The following is a 15,163-nucleotide window of genomic DNA, read 5'->3' as shown; positions in this document are numbered from 1 at the left end:
TGGAGGAGAATAGATAAAATTAGCTAGGTCAAGCGGAAAATGAATGAGAGAGTATTGGAAACGGTAGGAAAGAAAATAACAATTTTAAACGTAATTGAGAAGAGGAGGAGAAACTGTTCGGGACACTGGCTAAAAAGGAATTGTATCATGACAGACGCGTTACAGGGTATGGTGGCAAGAAAGAGACCAGGGGAAGGGTGAAAAAAAAAAAAAAGGATTCAATAGATAGATGATATTAAAACAGAAAAATCGTACATGGAGACAAAAAGATTAGCTTCTGTTGCAGCAAGTGACATGCTGCCATTAATGGCAGAATACTTATCATCAGGGTGGATTGATTTAAATCACTTGATTTTTTTGAAATAAAAATCGTTGATTTAAATCGAATTCCGAAATAAATTAATTTAAATTGAAAGTAAGTAAAATACCATTCCTGTTCTGTTATTTCGATTATGGAAGTTAATAATCATAATAGAATGAGACTCAAATGTACAGTATAGCATGAAAACAAGTGTCATGCAGAGAATGATTAGGGAAAATCCCGTTTCGAACAGGTAACGGAGTAATCATGCTTTCTTCTTTTCGTAACATTGGGTTTGGGTTTTAAAATCGTTAACTATTCCAACGGGGAAATCACCATCGACATTTAAGACGAAAATTCCTTTTGTGCGTGTCTGTTTGTTTGTTCCCAGATAATAGGGCGTATTTAGAGGGGTCCTATCCCCTCTCCATTTTTTTTTTGGGGGGGGGTCATTTTATAACTTAGGCGAAATTTATGTATTTCATGTCGCAAGCTAGTTCTTCTGAGTTTTTAAAAATAGGCCCCTGCCAAATATCAGTAACTTTCGTGAAAAAAAGTGTCATTTTGATAAACGCTGCTGTACTTTTTCCTTAATGCTTAACCTTTTAAATTATATCACCTATTTTTAGGTGATAGGGTAGAATCTTCATTATTCGATTAAAAAAGTACCAATAAGGATTTTTACTTCGTTTTCTTCAAGACTGGAGGCATTTTAGAACACGTTACATATTCTTTCATGCCTTTCTGTGTTGAGGCATAGTGTGTGATGACGTCATAAATTTAGAGAGATATTTTTTGTTATTATTATTTGGCAGGTTACATTTTGCATTTAGAAGACTGAAATTTTTCACACTCGTTCAGTGCACCCCTTAATAATTTTCAGATGTTTTCAGATCTCTGCGTGGAAACAGCGGGGTCCAGAGGAGCAAAAATGTTTATAAAAGATACTTTTAACAAAAAGGATATTTTTCGTGATTTTCCAGCCTCAGATAGAGACATATGAATGGTACCGTTTCAAAGGCTGTTCTATTCTGAAGAAAATCATGTACGTACTATGCTCCTACGATAAATAGGGATGTCTCAGGAAACTATTACCTGAGATCCTGTTTTATACGGGAATCTGGGGTACTTGGGGAATATAATTTTTCGTGGGCTTACTTTTCCACCTACAAAATTGAAATTTTGCACAATTACTCAGTGGACCCCTCAGTATTTTTTAGATGTGTTTCAGATCTCTGCCTTAAAACAGGGGGAGGGATCCACAGAGGTAAAAATTAAAAAAAAAAAATTAACAGAAAATTCCTTTTTTCGTGATTTACCCGCCCCAGATACATGAAATGAAATCTCTGAGTTTTACAGTCACGCCGGTTAGGCTAAAGGAGACTGTGATTATGAGAAATAAATGAAATGGTGGAATGAAGAAAGCGGGAGGAAACGGGAGAACCCCGAGAAAACCCACGAGCTCGGTGTTTGTCCACCACAAAGTCCACACAGAGCCAGCTGGGATCGAACCAGGGACCCCAAGCACCGGAGGTGAACTCTCTACCACTGAGCCCCCACGCCCCCGCCCCAGATACATGATGGAGACATTTGAGGGTACCGTTTGAAAATTTGTTTTATTCTGAAGACAATAATGTACAAATCATGATCCTAGGATAAATAGGGATGTCTGCGGAAATTTTTATATTACATCCGGTTCATCTGGGGCATTGTGGGAATGTTCTTAGCTCAATAGTTTCCTCACCCTTACTACTCAAGATAGAAGCTTGAAATTTTGTACACACATTTAGTACACCCCTTGGTATGTCCCAGTTGATTTTGATGTCTGTGCGTTAACACAGGGGAATCCAGAGGGGATCTTTTTTTTTTTTTTAAAAAAAAAAGAAGGAAAATGACGATTACTCTCAAAATTTCCCGCTTCAGGGACATGATAGGGAAATGTGAATGTTAGCGTTTCAAAAGCTGTTCTATTCTAAAGATAGTGATGTATGTACCATTATCCTAGGATAAATAGGAATGATGCTGCAGCTGCTTGACTGAGAGTCTATAATTTACCTTCAAAAAGAGCCATAATTTAAAAGGGTTAAGAAACATTGTTTGGGATTAATATAGGTTAACGATTTGGGATAATTTAAAATTCAACCCCAATACTTTCACTTAAATGGCATAATTAGCATTTATACTAAATCCTAATACTAATACTAAATCCTAATGCTTTTTCTTCAGTTCGCGACTTGTATTATACGAGGACAACGATTTGATTTAAATTTTAAAAAATCAACAAAATGATTTTTAAAAAATCATGGTTTTTTTCCATCCTGCTTATCATGATGATATAACACAGGAAATAAGAGATACATTAAAATTTATCGTTTTGGTAACCATTACGTGAAAATGAATGCAGTAATACTCGAAAATCAAATAAATGATTTCAATAATTCTTAAGCATCTCAAGTTGTTTCCGATCTATAAATCTTAATGGAAATGAAATGAAATTTTTGAGTTTTACGTCCCACGGTTATGCCGGTTAGGCTAAAGGAGACGGTGATGATGAGTAATGAATGAAACGGTGGAATGAAGAAAGTAGGAGGAAACGGGAGAACCCCGAGAAAACCCACGCACACGGTGTTTGTCCACCACAAAGTTCACTTGGCGGGAGCAGGGTTTGAACCCGAGACCCCTAGCACCAGAGGTGAACGTTCTACCACTGAGCCACCGCGGCCCCTATAAATCTTAATGGGTTAGCTATGTCGGACAGAGGGGGAGCATATGTACAGACGTAATTTACACTGAAATAACAGTTCTAACCTAACACAAAGGGCATTTATTCCGAAGTTGGGCGTCCGCTTTCGCCACGTTTTTTTTTCGCTGTTATCTCCTTTCCACACTTTCTACAATTTGTTATTAGGTTCATTAATCCGTGCTCATCACAAACTTTTAAAAGTTTTTGCTCGTTATCAACGTATTGCTTCACAAATGTTAGTTCATTGCCCTTGTACGTTCGCCATGTTGATAACATAAATGCTCGTTTCTTTCCCACAATGCAACTCTTCGGTTACCTTGCGCCAAGTAGTTCTCTCCGCTCGCCGTATAGTCCCATGTTTATAACCGCTTATGTATAACAAATAAACAGATTTTTCGAGACTCTTATACATTATCAAGCACACAAACGATCAAATTATCCATATCTTTCCTGTAAATTTTAAAAATTTTGCTGGAAACGGACGCCCAACTTTGGAATTTAACCCTCATTGACTATCTAGGATATTAAAAAGTAGGTAATAGACTGAGTTCTTGCCCTTGTACTTAGGGTGTTTAGGTAGTGCAACAGTAAGATGTATCCTCGTGCACGGGAGATGAGAAGTAGCTGTTCTTAACTATTACCATCCCTTTCTCAAATATAAGCATGTGAACAGTGGTTTCAATATCACTTGATTGTCTTATTTTTTTGATGTTTCATCTGTCTTGTGCTGTTTTTAATTAAATGGTGACAGGCTATGGTCACAGTGCATCCAACTTCTTACACAGGTGACTACAGCTGACGGTATCTGCCGATTACGTGGTCACTGCAACCCATGTGTCATCACTCAGGTACAGTTATTGTATGAACGAAGAGCTGGTGTTATAAGTAAATCCTGTCATCAGTCAGATACTGTTATTTGGGCATATATTCCGAAGTTGGGCGTCCGCTTTCGTCAAGTTTTTTCACTGTTATCTCCTTTCCACACTTTCTGCAATTTGTTATTAGGTTCATTAATACGTGCTCTTCACAAACTTTTAAAAGATTTTGCTCGTTATCAATGTATTCCTTCACAAATGTTAAAACTGCTAGTTCATTGCCCTTGTACATTCGCCATATTGGTAACATAAATGCTAGTTTCTTTCCCACAATGCAACTGTTCGGTTACCTTGCGCCAAGTAGTTCCCTCCGCTCGCCATATAGTCCCATGTTTATAACCACTTATATATAACAAATAAACAGATTTTTCGAGACTATTATATATTATCAAGCACACAAACGATCAAATTATCCATATATTTCCTGTAAATTTTAAAAATTTCTCTGGAAACGGACGCCCAACTTTGGAATTTAACCCACACAAAGTAACAATACCTAACCAAAGTTAGGCAATATTTTTTTTTTTTTTTTTTTAAAAAGGCTTCTTCTAGAAAATTGTTCGCTCCTCAGGCCGACATATGTCATATTAATTTGCAGAAAGATAATACGTTAATATAAGAACCCCAAAAATGAAAATAAATAAATAAAAATGAAATTGACTATTTCCTAGTCTGTCAACTTCCACTTTTCAGCAGACTCCATCAACTAGAAATAATCCTCACACTTTATACTTCTAAGAAATAGCTATGGTAATAGGTTAATCAGGATATTTTATGTCAGTACACATATCATGATTTTTATATACCAAATTAGTAATATTTTCCTACTAACTATGCCTTTTGAAACATAGTTTGTCCAGCTACTGTCTTCCACTTTAAAAATAAACTATGAACTGACCACAAATTAAGAAATGGTTGTACATTGAGTAAGCGACGTAACACAATTGTCGCTTACACCTTTCTATGAACACAATTTTATTATTGAAAACATCACGCAGGTACTAATTTTCTAAAATATATTTAAAAAAAAAAAAAAAAAAAAAAAAAAAGAGTGCGACTTACCTGAATTATGGTTCCAATCAATTCATGCAAAAGTACCTTGAAAGCCATTCTAAACCACGTTTAGAGTACGGAACTGATCTAACACCAAAGGCAAATAAGTGTATCTTCTACAGGCACGACACTAAATTAGCATGACTTTTCACACTTTATTTCGAAACACCGCTTGTTTCAGGTTGACCCCATTCACTTCCACTACAAATTCGTCACAGAAGACATTCAGAGTTTGTTTTTATAAAATATATGCTAATTTTGTCGATTTTATCACAATTCGCTACCAACCTCATAACATGAAACCACAAGAACTACCATGTAATATAATTACTACTACCACGCAACTTTGCATCCATTACTCTCAGAAACATTCATTTGTCAACAGAAGTGTAAACAACGTTGCCACAACCAAGATTGTAATTTGTCGTTGTGAAAAGTATGTTTCAATATGTCAATTTTAGGTGTAAAAAGCCACATTCCGTAAAGGATTGCCTAGGCGTGGCACATAATTTTTTGTTAAAGATTTTGCGTTGTGGTAAATATCAGCAAAATTTTTAAAGTCTCGTACAAAACGGCGCATCATTTCATAATGGTTTCCGTGGACGCAAACCAAAATATGTGTTTTAATTTGCAATTGTTGAAAATGCATACAAGACTGTTGCAAGTTAAGAACATGGACCCATCATTGTGTCGTTCAGATCACGTATAGCAACACTATTCAAAATATTTGTTTAAAAATATTTTTTAAATAATTTATTTCTTCATGTTTCCTAAAGATTTCAATTGGGCTATAAACCTATGACCGACCTAGCATAGATGAAGCTCAAGAGGGCCACTAGAAAAAAATGTTAAAATTGAATTCTTTTCATGATGTGCATATAAATGCAGAGTACAGAAACAGGACATAAAACTTACAGTGTATAAAACAGGAACCAACCTAGTTTCTCACTATAAAGAAAAAATGCTATATAACCGATTTGGGTCAGGGAGAAGAAATTGCATCCGCGTCGCAGCCCGAGGGTGCGTCCACTCGGCGGCGGGGAGTATACACATGTAGAAGGATAGGAAAACAAATGGGTTCTCGCATTGAGAAGACTTTCTTTAGAATTTTTGCGATTTTACACTAGTAACCATACAGTTGTAATACATACCATTTAATTCTGCCACCTGCAGAAATATTTCTTATAAACATATCTTTCCATGCAGAGTTCCAAATTTTACCTGTAAATTTTACAAAATATGGCATTCCTAAACATGAACAGCACCTAGTGTGTTATACTTCTTCAGGAAATGTACTCTTAAGACCGTTAAACAATGTATCCTATGGGAGGAAGATTTCTGGGTGCGGGATTTTCATGCCCGCGTTAGAACGGAAGCATCACATGTAGCTTATTCACCGTAAATTATTTTCGTTTTCATACATCCGTGCGTGTATTGCGCCAAATTACTACTTCCTTAGCTAATGCGCATGCGTAAAATAGAAAGTTTGCGACTTCCGCCATGTTAGTGAATACAATAGTGTACGCGCGCTACTTCCGTCAGAATTGAACAAATTTCTACTCTGACGCGAGTGTAGCGCGCCATCTCCGATGCGTGATTTCATTGGCTGTTTAGCACAATCGCTCGCAACTCACGGAGGTAAAGGACACATGAAAATCCGCCAGGAAGTTCTTATGCTTTATGGCGTGGTAAAATTTGCCATAAAAACTACTGTGCGAAGACCACTTTCCATTTTATGCTAGGTATCCGTTAGAGAAAAAAATGTGCATTTAACCGAATCTGCGAACAACGAAGTGAACAACTACGATGTATAATGTAGCCAAAGTATACAACAGTGAAGTGTTCTCTTTATCCATGACAGCATATGGTATATTGCGGCTTCATCATAGTTTTCAGCCTGAAGTGATTGGTTATATTGTGCGTTCTCAATTCGTTTCCGGATCTGTTCTGGAATGTGCTTCTTCAATAATTAGATCACCATTTTCTTATTCCATTGCTCATTGGACTTCTGCCTGGAGTACCAAAGCAATGCTTCAGATCTTACGTCGGTTTCGCGCTTGGTACTGTGTAGTCGAGTGATTACATAATCGCGAGCGAAGTGCTGGGTGTTATTAATTGACGTTTTTCCTTAATTTGTTTTACTTGTGACAGTGATTCATATAATTCATATTACGCATTATATGATATAGGGAAGTGTTAATCATGACTGAACAATCGGGAGGAGACCCTCTTCCTGCACATTCCATGGTCACGGACCCTCCCACAGACACTACATTTGCTGATTCTGCAATCCCTATAACGTCAGAGGTCACCGCTGAAACTATCCACCGGTGAATCTTTACCAAAACGATCACTTTCCTGATTTCGTAGTGCACGTGACATCTGATCCGTCTTCTAATACCAATCCAAATATTGGGCGCAAACACCCCTTAAGTCTTGGTAGACTACTATTTCACAATAAGGTTCCAGGAATAAAATCTTTTCAACCTACGGAACGAAATCTTATTAAAGTGCTTTTTAATACCGGACAGCAAGCTAATGACTTTCTGACTAACCCTATTCTACGAGAAAACGGATGGAAAGCATACATACCAACCTACGCCACCCATTCCGTTGGCGTGATCACAGGGGTGGACACTGACATAACGGATGCCGAACTCAAAACAGATATAAAAAGTAGAGTAGAAATAACGCATATCCGCCACATTCATCGCCGGCAGAATAAAGAGTTCGTCCCCACCTCGACAATGGTACTTACTTTTACCTCTCAAAATCTGCCAGAGGAATGGTCGCTCTACTATGCGAAATTCCGAGTAGCAACGTATATCCCCATACGTATATGGAGATTCACATGATACTGACCCTTGCATCAAGCCACTTTGCTGCATCAATTGTCACGGACAGCATGCAGCCACTGAACGCACCTGCCCGGCCCGTAAACGACATGAGCGAATTAATCAACTCATGGTATTGGAAAAATTGTCTTATAACGAAGCACAAAAACGAGTGCCTCCTTTGCAGCGCTCATCTCCTAACCTTTCCTCGGCTGTACCTACCTCTAATTTCTACTCCCCACTCCTTGCACTACCTCAGCAGCTCACGCCCGAGCGCCACTCAATTCCTTCCTGTTCCACGAAAGTGAACACCCTTTCTTACCACTATTCTCCCACACCCCAACGACCTAGCTCTCGTAAAGAAATAGAACTCCATGATGAACATCGCCACGTTCTTCATCCAAAACGACGACGCCCAACTGGACATGATTCTATCCAATCGGCTTCACAGAAACAATGGTTTATTCCAACCTCGACCAATTACTCTTCCTCAGAAGAACGTGCATTAATAGGTTCTCCAGGGTCCTCTCCGGTTAGACGGATTCGCACGTTCAGAGGAGATACCTTGTACACCGGCTCTTCGAAGCCAGTCTGGAACCAAGAACGTGATACTAGTCATGCCAAGAAACAGGAACTATTACAGGAATTGCATCAGTTAACTCCCAAACTTCAGTCCGACACCCAGCCACTTACCGCATTAGATTTACAGGCGCTACTACTACGAATTATTCGCTTTCTGGAACATATCCAAGAATGACTCAGTTGCAGCAGTTAAGAATACTCCAATGGAATATCCAACAATTTCGTGGCAAGGAGGTGTTTTTATCACAAATATGCCGCTTCTTTACTCCGGCTATCATAATGTTACAAGAAACCTGGACCCGCCTTGAAGACAACTTAAGAATTCCTGGATACCGAGTTTATCACCGTCCTCGGGATGACCGCTACGGAGGGATCGCCTTGGGTATCCGCACCTCCTTACCGGCTCGTGTTATCTCAACACTTCCACCAACCGGCTCAACAAAAATACAAGTGCTCGGAGTGCTGTGTGCTGGACTCACTTTCATCAACATCTACGCCCCACCAGACAGCCCTCCTACAACTCATTACTGGCAACAATTATTTACTTCAATCCAAGGTCCCTGTGTTACTGGGGGTGATCCGAACTGTAAAAGTGTAAAATGGAGCAATCGTTACACCAACGTAGCTGCCCGGAACCTTCTCGCTGCAATGGACCATACAACTCACCTCATTGCAAATGATGGGACTGTTACTCGCCTCCCGAACCTCAATGGTTATCCCAGTGCGCCTGACATCACCATCCTCAGTTCTGCTCTGTATGCAAACCATAGTTGGAGTGTATATGGGTATACAGGTGGCAGCGATCATTTTCCTATTATAACTACACTTGAAGGAGTTACATTTCCAAGAACACCCAAGGCTCACCTCTCCCCATCTGCCCCAACCGTTTCTAGCATTCCTCAATCATACTATCGTACAACATACCAGAGTGCGACCGACGAACTTTTCCGTTATTTTTCTGAACAAGTCACTCCTATCAATACCTCTTCTTTCATACATATTATAGAAGCAGCATCCTCAGAAGCCTCCACATCTACTTCTCAAATTCCTGGCCAGACTCGAACCCAAGCATCCCATTTTCCCATTTTCCTTGGTGGAACAGGCGTTGCCAACAACTCCTAAATAATAGTAAACAGAAGCAAAAGGCATTTTTTAAAGAGAAGAGTCAACAAACATATGTACTCTATCGCCAGTCCCAAGCGCTGTATAAACGATACATCCAGCAATGTCGCAAACAACACTGGCAACAATTTTGTGCCACGCTCCACCCACAGGCTGCTTCGTCTTCTATCTGGACATTTATACGGAACCAAATTACAGGGTCTCCTCCACGAGCAGTTCCCACTGACAGTCTCCCGCCTTGGATTGATGAATTTCATCGCCTTCTCACGCCTCCAGAACCACTGAATGACAGACGAACTATACAACCTCTTCTTGATCCGGAGTGTGATTCACCAATCTACAAGAATATCACCATCCAAGAACTGAACCTGGTGTTAACTGCTCGGCGATTCACAGCTCCTGGGAGAGATGAGATTAGATATCAACACTTGTACGACATATCTCCATATGGTCGATCCGTACTTCTTCAAATCTACTCTCAGATATGGAGGACAGGACACATTCCATCTTCATGGAAAGATTTAGCGGTAGTCCCTATACTTAAAATACATAAACCTATCGGGTTGGCTCAGAGCTATCATCCGATTACTCTCATTTCATCTCGTGAAAGTTTTTGAGAAGATCATCCTCTCTAAATTGAACTGGCACTTGGAATATTTTTCAGTCTTCCCACCCACATTAACTGGTTACCGAAAAGGCATGTCATCTTTGGACTCGGTTGCTGCTCTTCTTCTCGATATCTGGAACACATTTCAACATCGACAGTATTTGATTGCTGTTAAACTGGATCTGGAACATGCATATGACTCCATCATTCTCGATCGCCTCATCACTCACATGGCAGAACTCCAACTTCCTACACCTTTTCTCCGCTATACACATAATTGGTTGGTGGGAGGCCCGGGTTCGATTCCCGGCGGGAGCTCGTGTGGTTCGGATTCCACGTTAATCAGTAGGTCCACGTCTCATATAGCCTCGCTGATGAACGGGACGTTAAACCAAAAATCAATCAATCAAATCATAATTGGTTGGTACAGCGTCGCATCTGCATCAAATACCATAACAGATATTCTTCTTATCGTTCAACATCATTGGGTATTCCTCAAGGCTCTAGTCTATGTCCCACTTTATTTAATATATACACACTCTCTCTCCATCAACGACTTAGAAAACTGGTTCGTATTCAACAATACTGTGATGACATGTTGTTATATGTCAACACTTCCAATATAGTGGATGGGATACACATTTTGCACGACGCTCTCCTAGAACTTCACTCCTTGACCTCTGAAAACGGCATGTCAGTCAACTGGGCGAAATCTTCTTGCACTCTCTTCACCCGGAAACGTTTTCAACCTCGAATCCATCTCACGGATAACACTCCTTTACCAGTTACACCTACTTTACAATATCTTGGTTTTCATCTCGATTCTAAACTAAATTGGAAGCATCATCTCAAAACAATAGCACTTAAAGCCCAACCTTATTTTAAATTGTTGTCTTGCATCAGCCACAAGGGGTGGGGAACAGATATATCCTCCCTGAAACAAGTCAGTACTCAATGTGTGGATGCAAAACTTCAATATGGCGGAATATTACTCTCTCCACTACCCAAACGGATCAGCGAACATCACATCCGTCTTCAAGCCACAACACAGCGAATTATATTCCGACAACCAAGGACAGCACCTTCCTCAGCACTTTTAGAAGAAGCTGGAATAATTCCTTTCCCAGTGAAAACATATTTTGTGGCTAAAAAATTCCTCCTTCAACGCATATGCTGCACCTCATCCCTATTACTACCGAAATTACAATTCCTATACAATAGTAACCTTCATACCCGACTTCCATATTATAAACAGTTACCTTGGATTTATCGAGCATTCGTTAGTATTCATAACTGGCTCAATCAATTGCATCGAGGACCGACACTACCATGTTATACTGCACAATATAATACTCTTCTACATTCTCCCACACTTGAGCAACCGGTGGTTTCTTTTAAACGTCTTCGCTCCACTCAGCCTCAGATAGTGCGCCATCTCTGGGAACACCACATTCAATCTCATCACTCCAATACCATTTTAATTTACACGGATGCTTCTAAACAGCATACCGAACATGGATCTGTGGTTGGAGCAGGAATTTATATACCAGCGCTTAATTACGCAGAGACTCACAGACTTCCACGGAATACATCAATCTATTTAGCAGAAAGCTGGGCAATTCGCACGGCATTGAAAGTCGCCCTACAACGAAAATTACCTATCGTGGGGATTTGTGGTGATAGCCTTAGTGCGTTACAAGGAATATGTAGAATACCATGGACTTCTGCCAATACATGGTTGCACATCGATATTCGCCAACAGCTTCGAATATTACATAATAATCATCAAGTGGTTACGTTAATTCATACGCCCTCACACTGTGACATCCCCGGGAACGAAGTCAGCGATATCCTGAGTAGATATGCAACACAACATGGCACACCGATTGATCTCCGGCTTCCAGCATCTTCTTTCGCCGAGATGCTGCTCCAGAAACGGCAAACCGAATGGCGAACCTACCAACAACAACAACGATCAGGACCAGGGATTTATTATTGGCAACTAGAACCGACTCCCACCACGATAAAATGAGAGGCCCCTCATAATTGGACAAGAAAACATCATTGTTTATGTTCTCGCCTTCGTCTTCATACTGCTCAGACTCCCATCCAGCAATATAAACAGCAGCAGCGCCCTCACGTTTGTGTTATTGTGGAGGAAATGATGGTTCTATTGACCACCTGACCGTTCAGTGCTCTCTAACGCCGGGTTACCGTCCGATACTCAACACAGTCACTCATTCTGTTTATTTCAGTAGCCCCATAACAGTGTCTTTCTTAGTAGCTAACAAAAACCACCTTGTTCTTTATCATCTGCTTCAATATTACATAGTGAAAAACTACGACTTGTAATGGTGTCAAAGTGATCAACAGTGCAGTGCTCTCGTTATTCATAGCAGCTTGTAAGATATAGTATCTTCGAGATAGTTAGTGTTCCACATGAAGTGATTGTTTCGATTGTGTTTACTTATTTTGTTCCCAAATCAGGGACGGCGCCAGAAACGCTTAATAGGCTGGGCGGAAAGAGGCGAACCTATTTTCTGGGTGGGCGGACAATGAAAATGAGAACTGGGCAATGTAGACATGTTTTTGACAATAATTAACTTTCATTTTTTATACTATTTAGTTAGCTAAGGCTCAGACCAAAATTGGGGAGGAACAAGGATGTGGAAAACAGTTGTCTTGGCCTTACAGAAGGTACAATTCCGGCATTCGCCTGGTGGAACTGGAGAACTACTGGACTCCAGAATAGGGTGCTGGAGTTCGTGGCTATATGCTCGATCTACCGAATTCCGCGTGTCAGACACACTACCTCTATTTCCAGTTTTTTAAAACAATAATAACGGTGTGTACTGTGTAGTCGATGAAGTTCAACACAGCTTTACCTCCTCTCCCTCCAAGAATGCACATGAATGCATAGAAATAAAAGAAGATTCAAACAACACAGACTAACAGATAATACTCTACCTTTCGTTAATAACATAAAATACACAATAAGTAGGTAAAGGAAAACAAGATTTTTTGACGTGATCTCTATATGCAGCATCAAAGACCTAAGTTACTAAAAGAATAGGGAAATTCGACAGCATGATTGTTTGATCATAGCTTACACAGATATCTTTGAAACTGAAACTCAAGTTAGAAAAAATGGATAAAGAAGTAAATAGAAATTAACAAAACTTCATCATGATCCAAGCTTATAATAAATTTTTATACCTGCATCTTAATGAAGAGCAATGTGTCGATTTTTATGTCCAGCATCGAATGCGTATACCACATCCTTTACAGCAATATTCATTACAAGTTTTCCTTCTATTGAAAGGAAATAAAGATTGCTTAGGCGACCGTTTGCCATGTGATTTCTTAGATATGTTTTAATCCGCCTAAAACACGAGAAAGAACGCTCACATGGTGAACTAGACACAGGAATGGTGACAACAATTACGGCTAATTTTTGAATTTCGTGAAAGCAATTTTGAAACGATCCTTTACTTCAGTAAACTGAGAAACGGAGGTAATTTTGCATTGCTTTTCCTCCTCATAACGTTTCAAAACTTTCGGGAGAAGTTTCAGTTCCACCTCTACACTATCAACATCACATCCGTAATGACGTGCAAGTGGTTCAATTCTCTCAAATGAGAGGAAGTGTTCATTTTTAGAGTGAAGACTGCTTATCCCATATAGAATACCAGTATTTTCTGTAAAATGCCTATTTACTATTTCTGCAAGTATTCTGTCAAATACAGGAAGAAATATCCTAAGTCTGTAGTCTTCTTGAGATTGGATATCTTCTTCCTCAACCGATACTTGCTCAGTCATGATCTACTGACGTAAATGATGGGGCAGTGATCGTGTTCTGGACATTGGACCCGTTAGAGATATACCGTTACTTTCAGCAAGATTCATTCCAAATTTTTCGAACTCCTCGACTGTGTTTCGAATTTCAGTAAAATTATCCAGCACATCCTTCGTAACTAAAAAAGCATCAGGAAATGTGCTCTCCTTATTTTGTAGATAATCTGACAATCTTTTCAATTTTCCAAGAAAAACTGTGAACAAGTTGAGTTGGAACACAAACTGAATATTAACTTCACTCAATAGACGTCTTGCTTCAGAAGAGCGACTGTGATTTTCATTATTTATCTCAGCAAGTGTTAGAATAACTGACCTAAACGTTCTCTTCATAGCCACACAAGCTGCAACCTAAGATAAACGAGCCATAAATAATACTGTATATTGAATAACATACGCAGATAGTACATTAGAAGTAGACATTTTCTGTGTAGTCACTGACGACCCCTCACCAATATACAAAGGACGCATGACCAATTAATGTCCTGCCCGAAGGTCGATCTTGACCTGAAGGTCCCTGAGCAAAGTGAACCCATGATGGCTTGCCATAGCCTTCCATGGAACGATGATAACGTCCTAAGAACGGACGTAGAGTAGGATCCAAATCACTTGTGTTCCCACTGGGAATCGAATCCGGAACTCACCGGGGACACTGGAAGATCAATAGGAGTAACATTATTTCGCATCTGTTTATTATCATGGTAACTGTGCGGACAAAATGTGGACCAGTAATAACACAGGTCTGCAAAAATAAAATAAAGCTAAGCTGTTTCGGTTTAGTTAACTGATTCGAGTGTGTTGGGGTGCACTGAATCCAGGAATGACAACCGTTTTGTCCTGTGAGTCTGGGTATCGAACAAATGGGTGGTCATTGTTGAACAAAAATATGAACACAAATATGCGATCTACAGAAACACCATTAACAGCGTACAAATTAATGTACCTAGGTATAGAAACACGCACTCACGTGAAGACAAAAAAGTAATATCACTCTGAATCAGATTGCTTGTGAAATCGTATTTTTTTAAAGGTCAAACTTCGTTCGGAGGTGGCTGCCGGAAGATCTCTAAACAACATCCAGCAGTAGTCTGCCATCATCGTAACAGTACAGTTTCCCTAATACCGTCTTCCATTTCTCTTGGTATATTGATAGAAAACGCTCCCCCCTGCTCTTCACTCACTGCTCCCACGTTG

The 15,163-nt window shown here is 39.7% G+C and overlaps 1 protein-coding gene across 2 annotated transcripts in view; it reads right to left on the bottom strand.

The window, feature by feature from the left end:
- The window catches only part of Spt-I (serine palmitoyltransferase subunit I), a 40,667-nt gene extending 35,292 nt beyond the window's left edge, over positions 1-5,375 (bottom strand). The window contains exon 1 of one of the 2 annotated variants that reach the window (XM_081761806.1): positions 4,982-5,375. In XM_081761806.1, coding sequence (XP_081617932.1) covers positions 4,982-5,029 — 48 coding nt within the window. In that variant the 5' untranslated portion in view covers positions 5,030-5,375. The remainder of the gene's footprint in view (positions 1-4,981) is intronic. The other variant, XM_081761805.1, reaches the window with a different exon arrangement.
- Positions 5,376-15,163: the final 9,788 nt, after the last annotated feature.

This window comes from Thermobia domestica, chromosome 6, assembly GCF_964235325.1.
Source record: "Thermobia domestica chromosome 6, izTheDome1.hap1.1, whole genome shotgun sequence".
Taxonomy (NCBI): Eukaryota; Metazoa; Arthropoda; class Insecta; order Zygentoma; family Lepismatidae; genus Thermobia; species Thermobia domestica.
The sequence above is the reverse complement of the archived record's forward strand: the minus strand, read 5'-3'. Positions and strand labels throughout refer to the sequence as shown.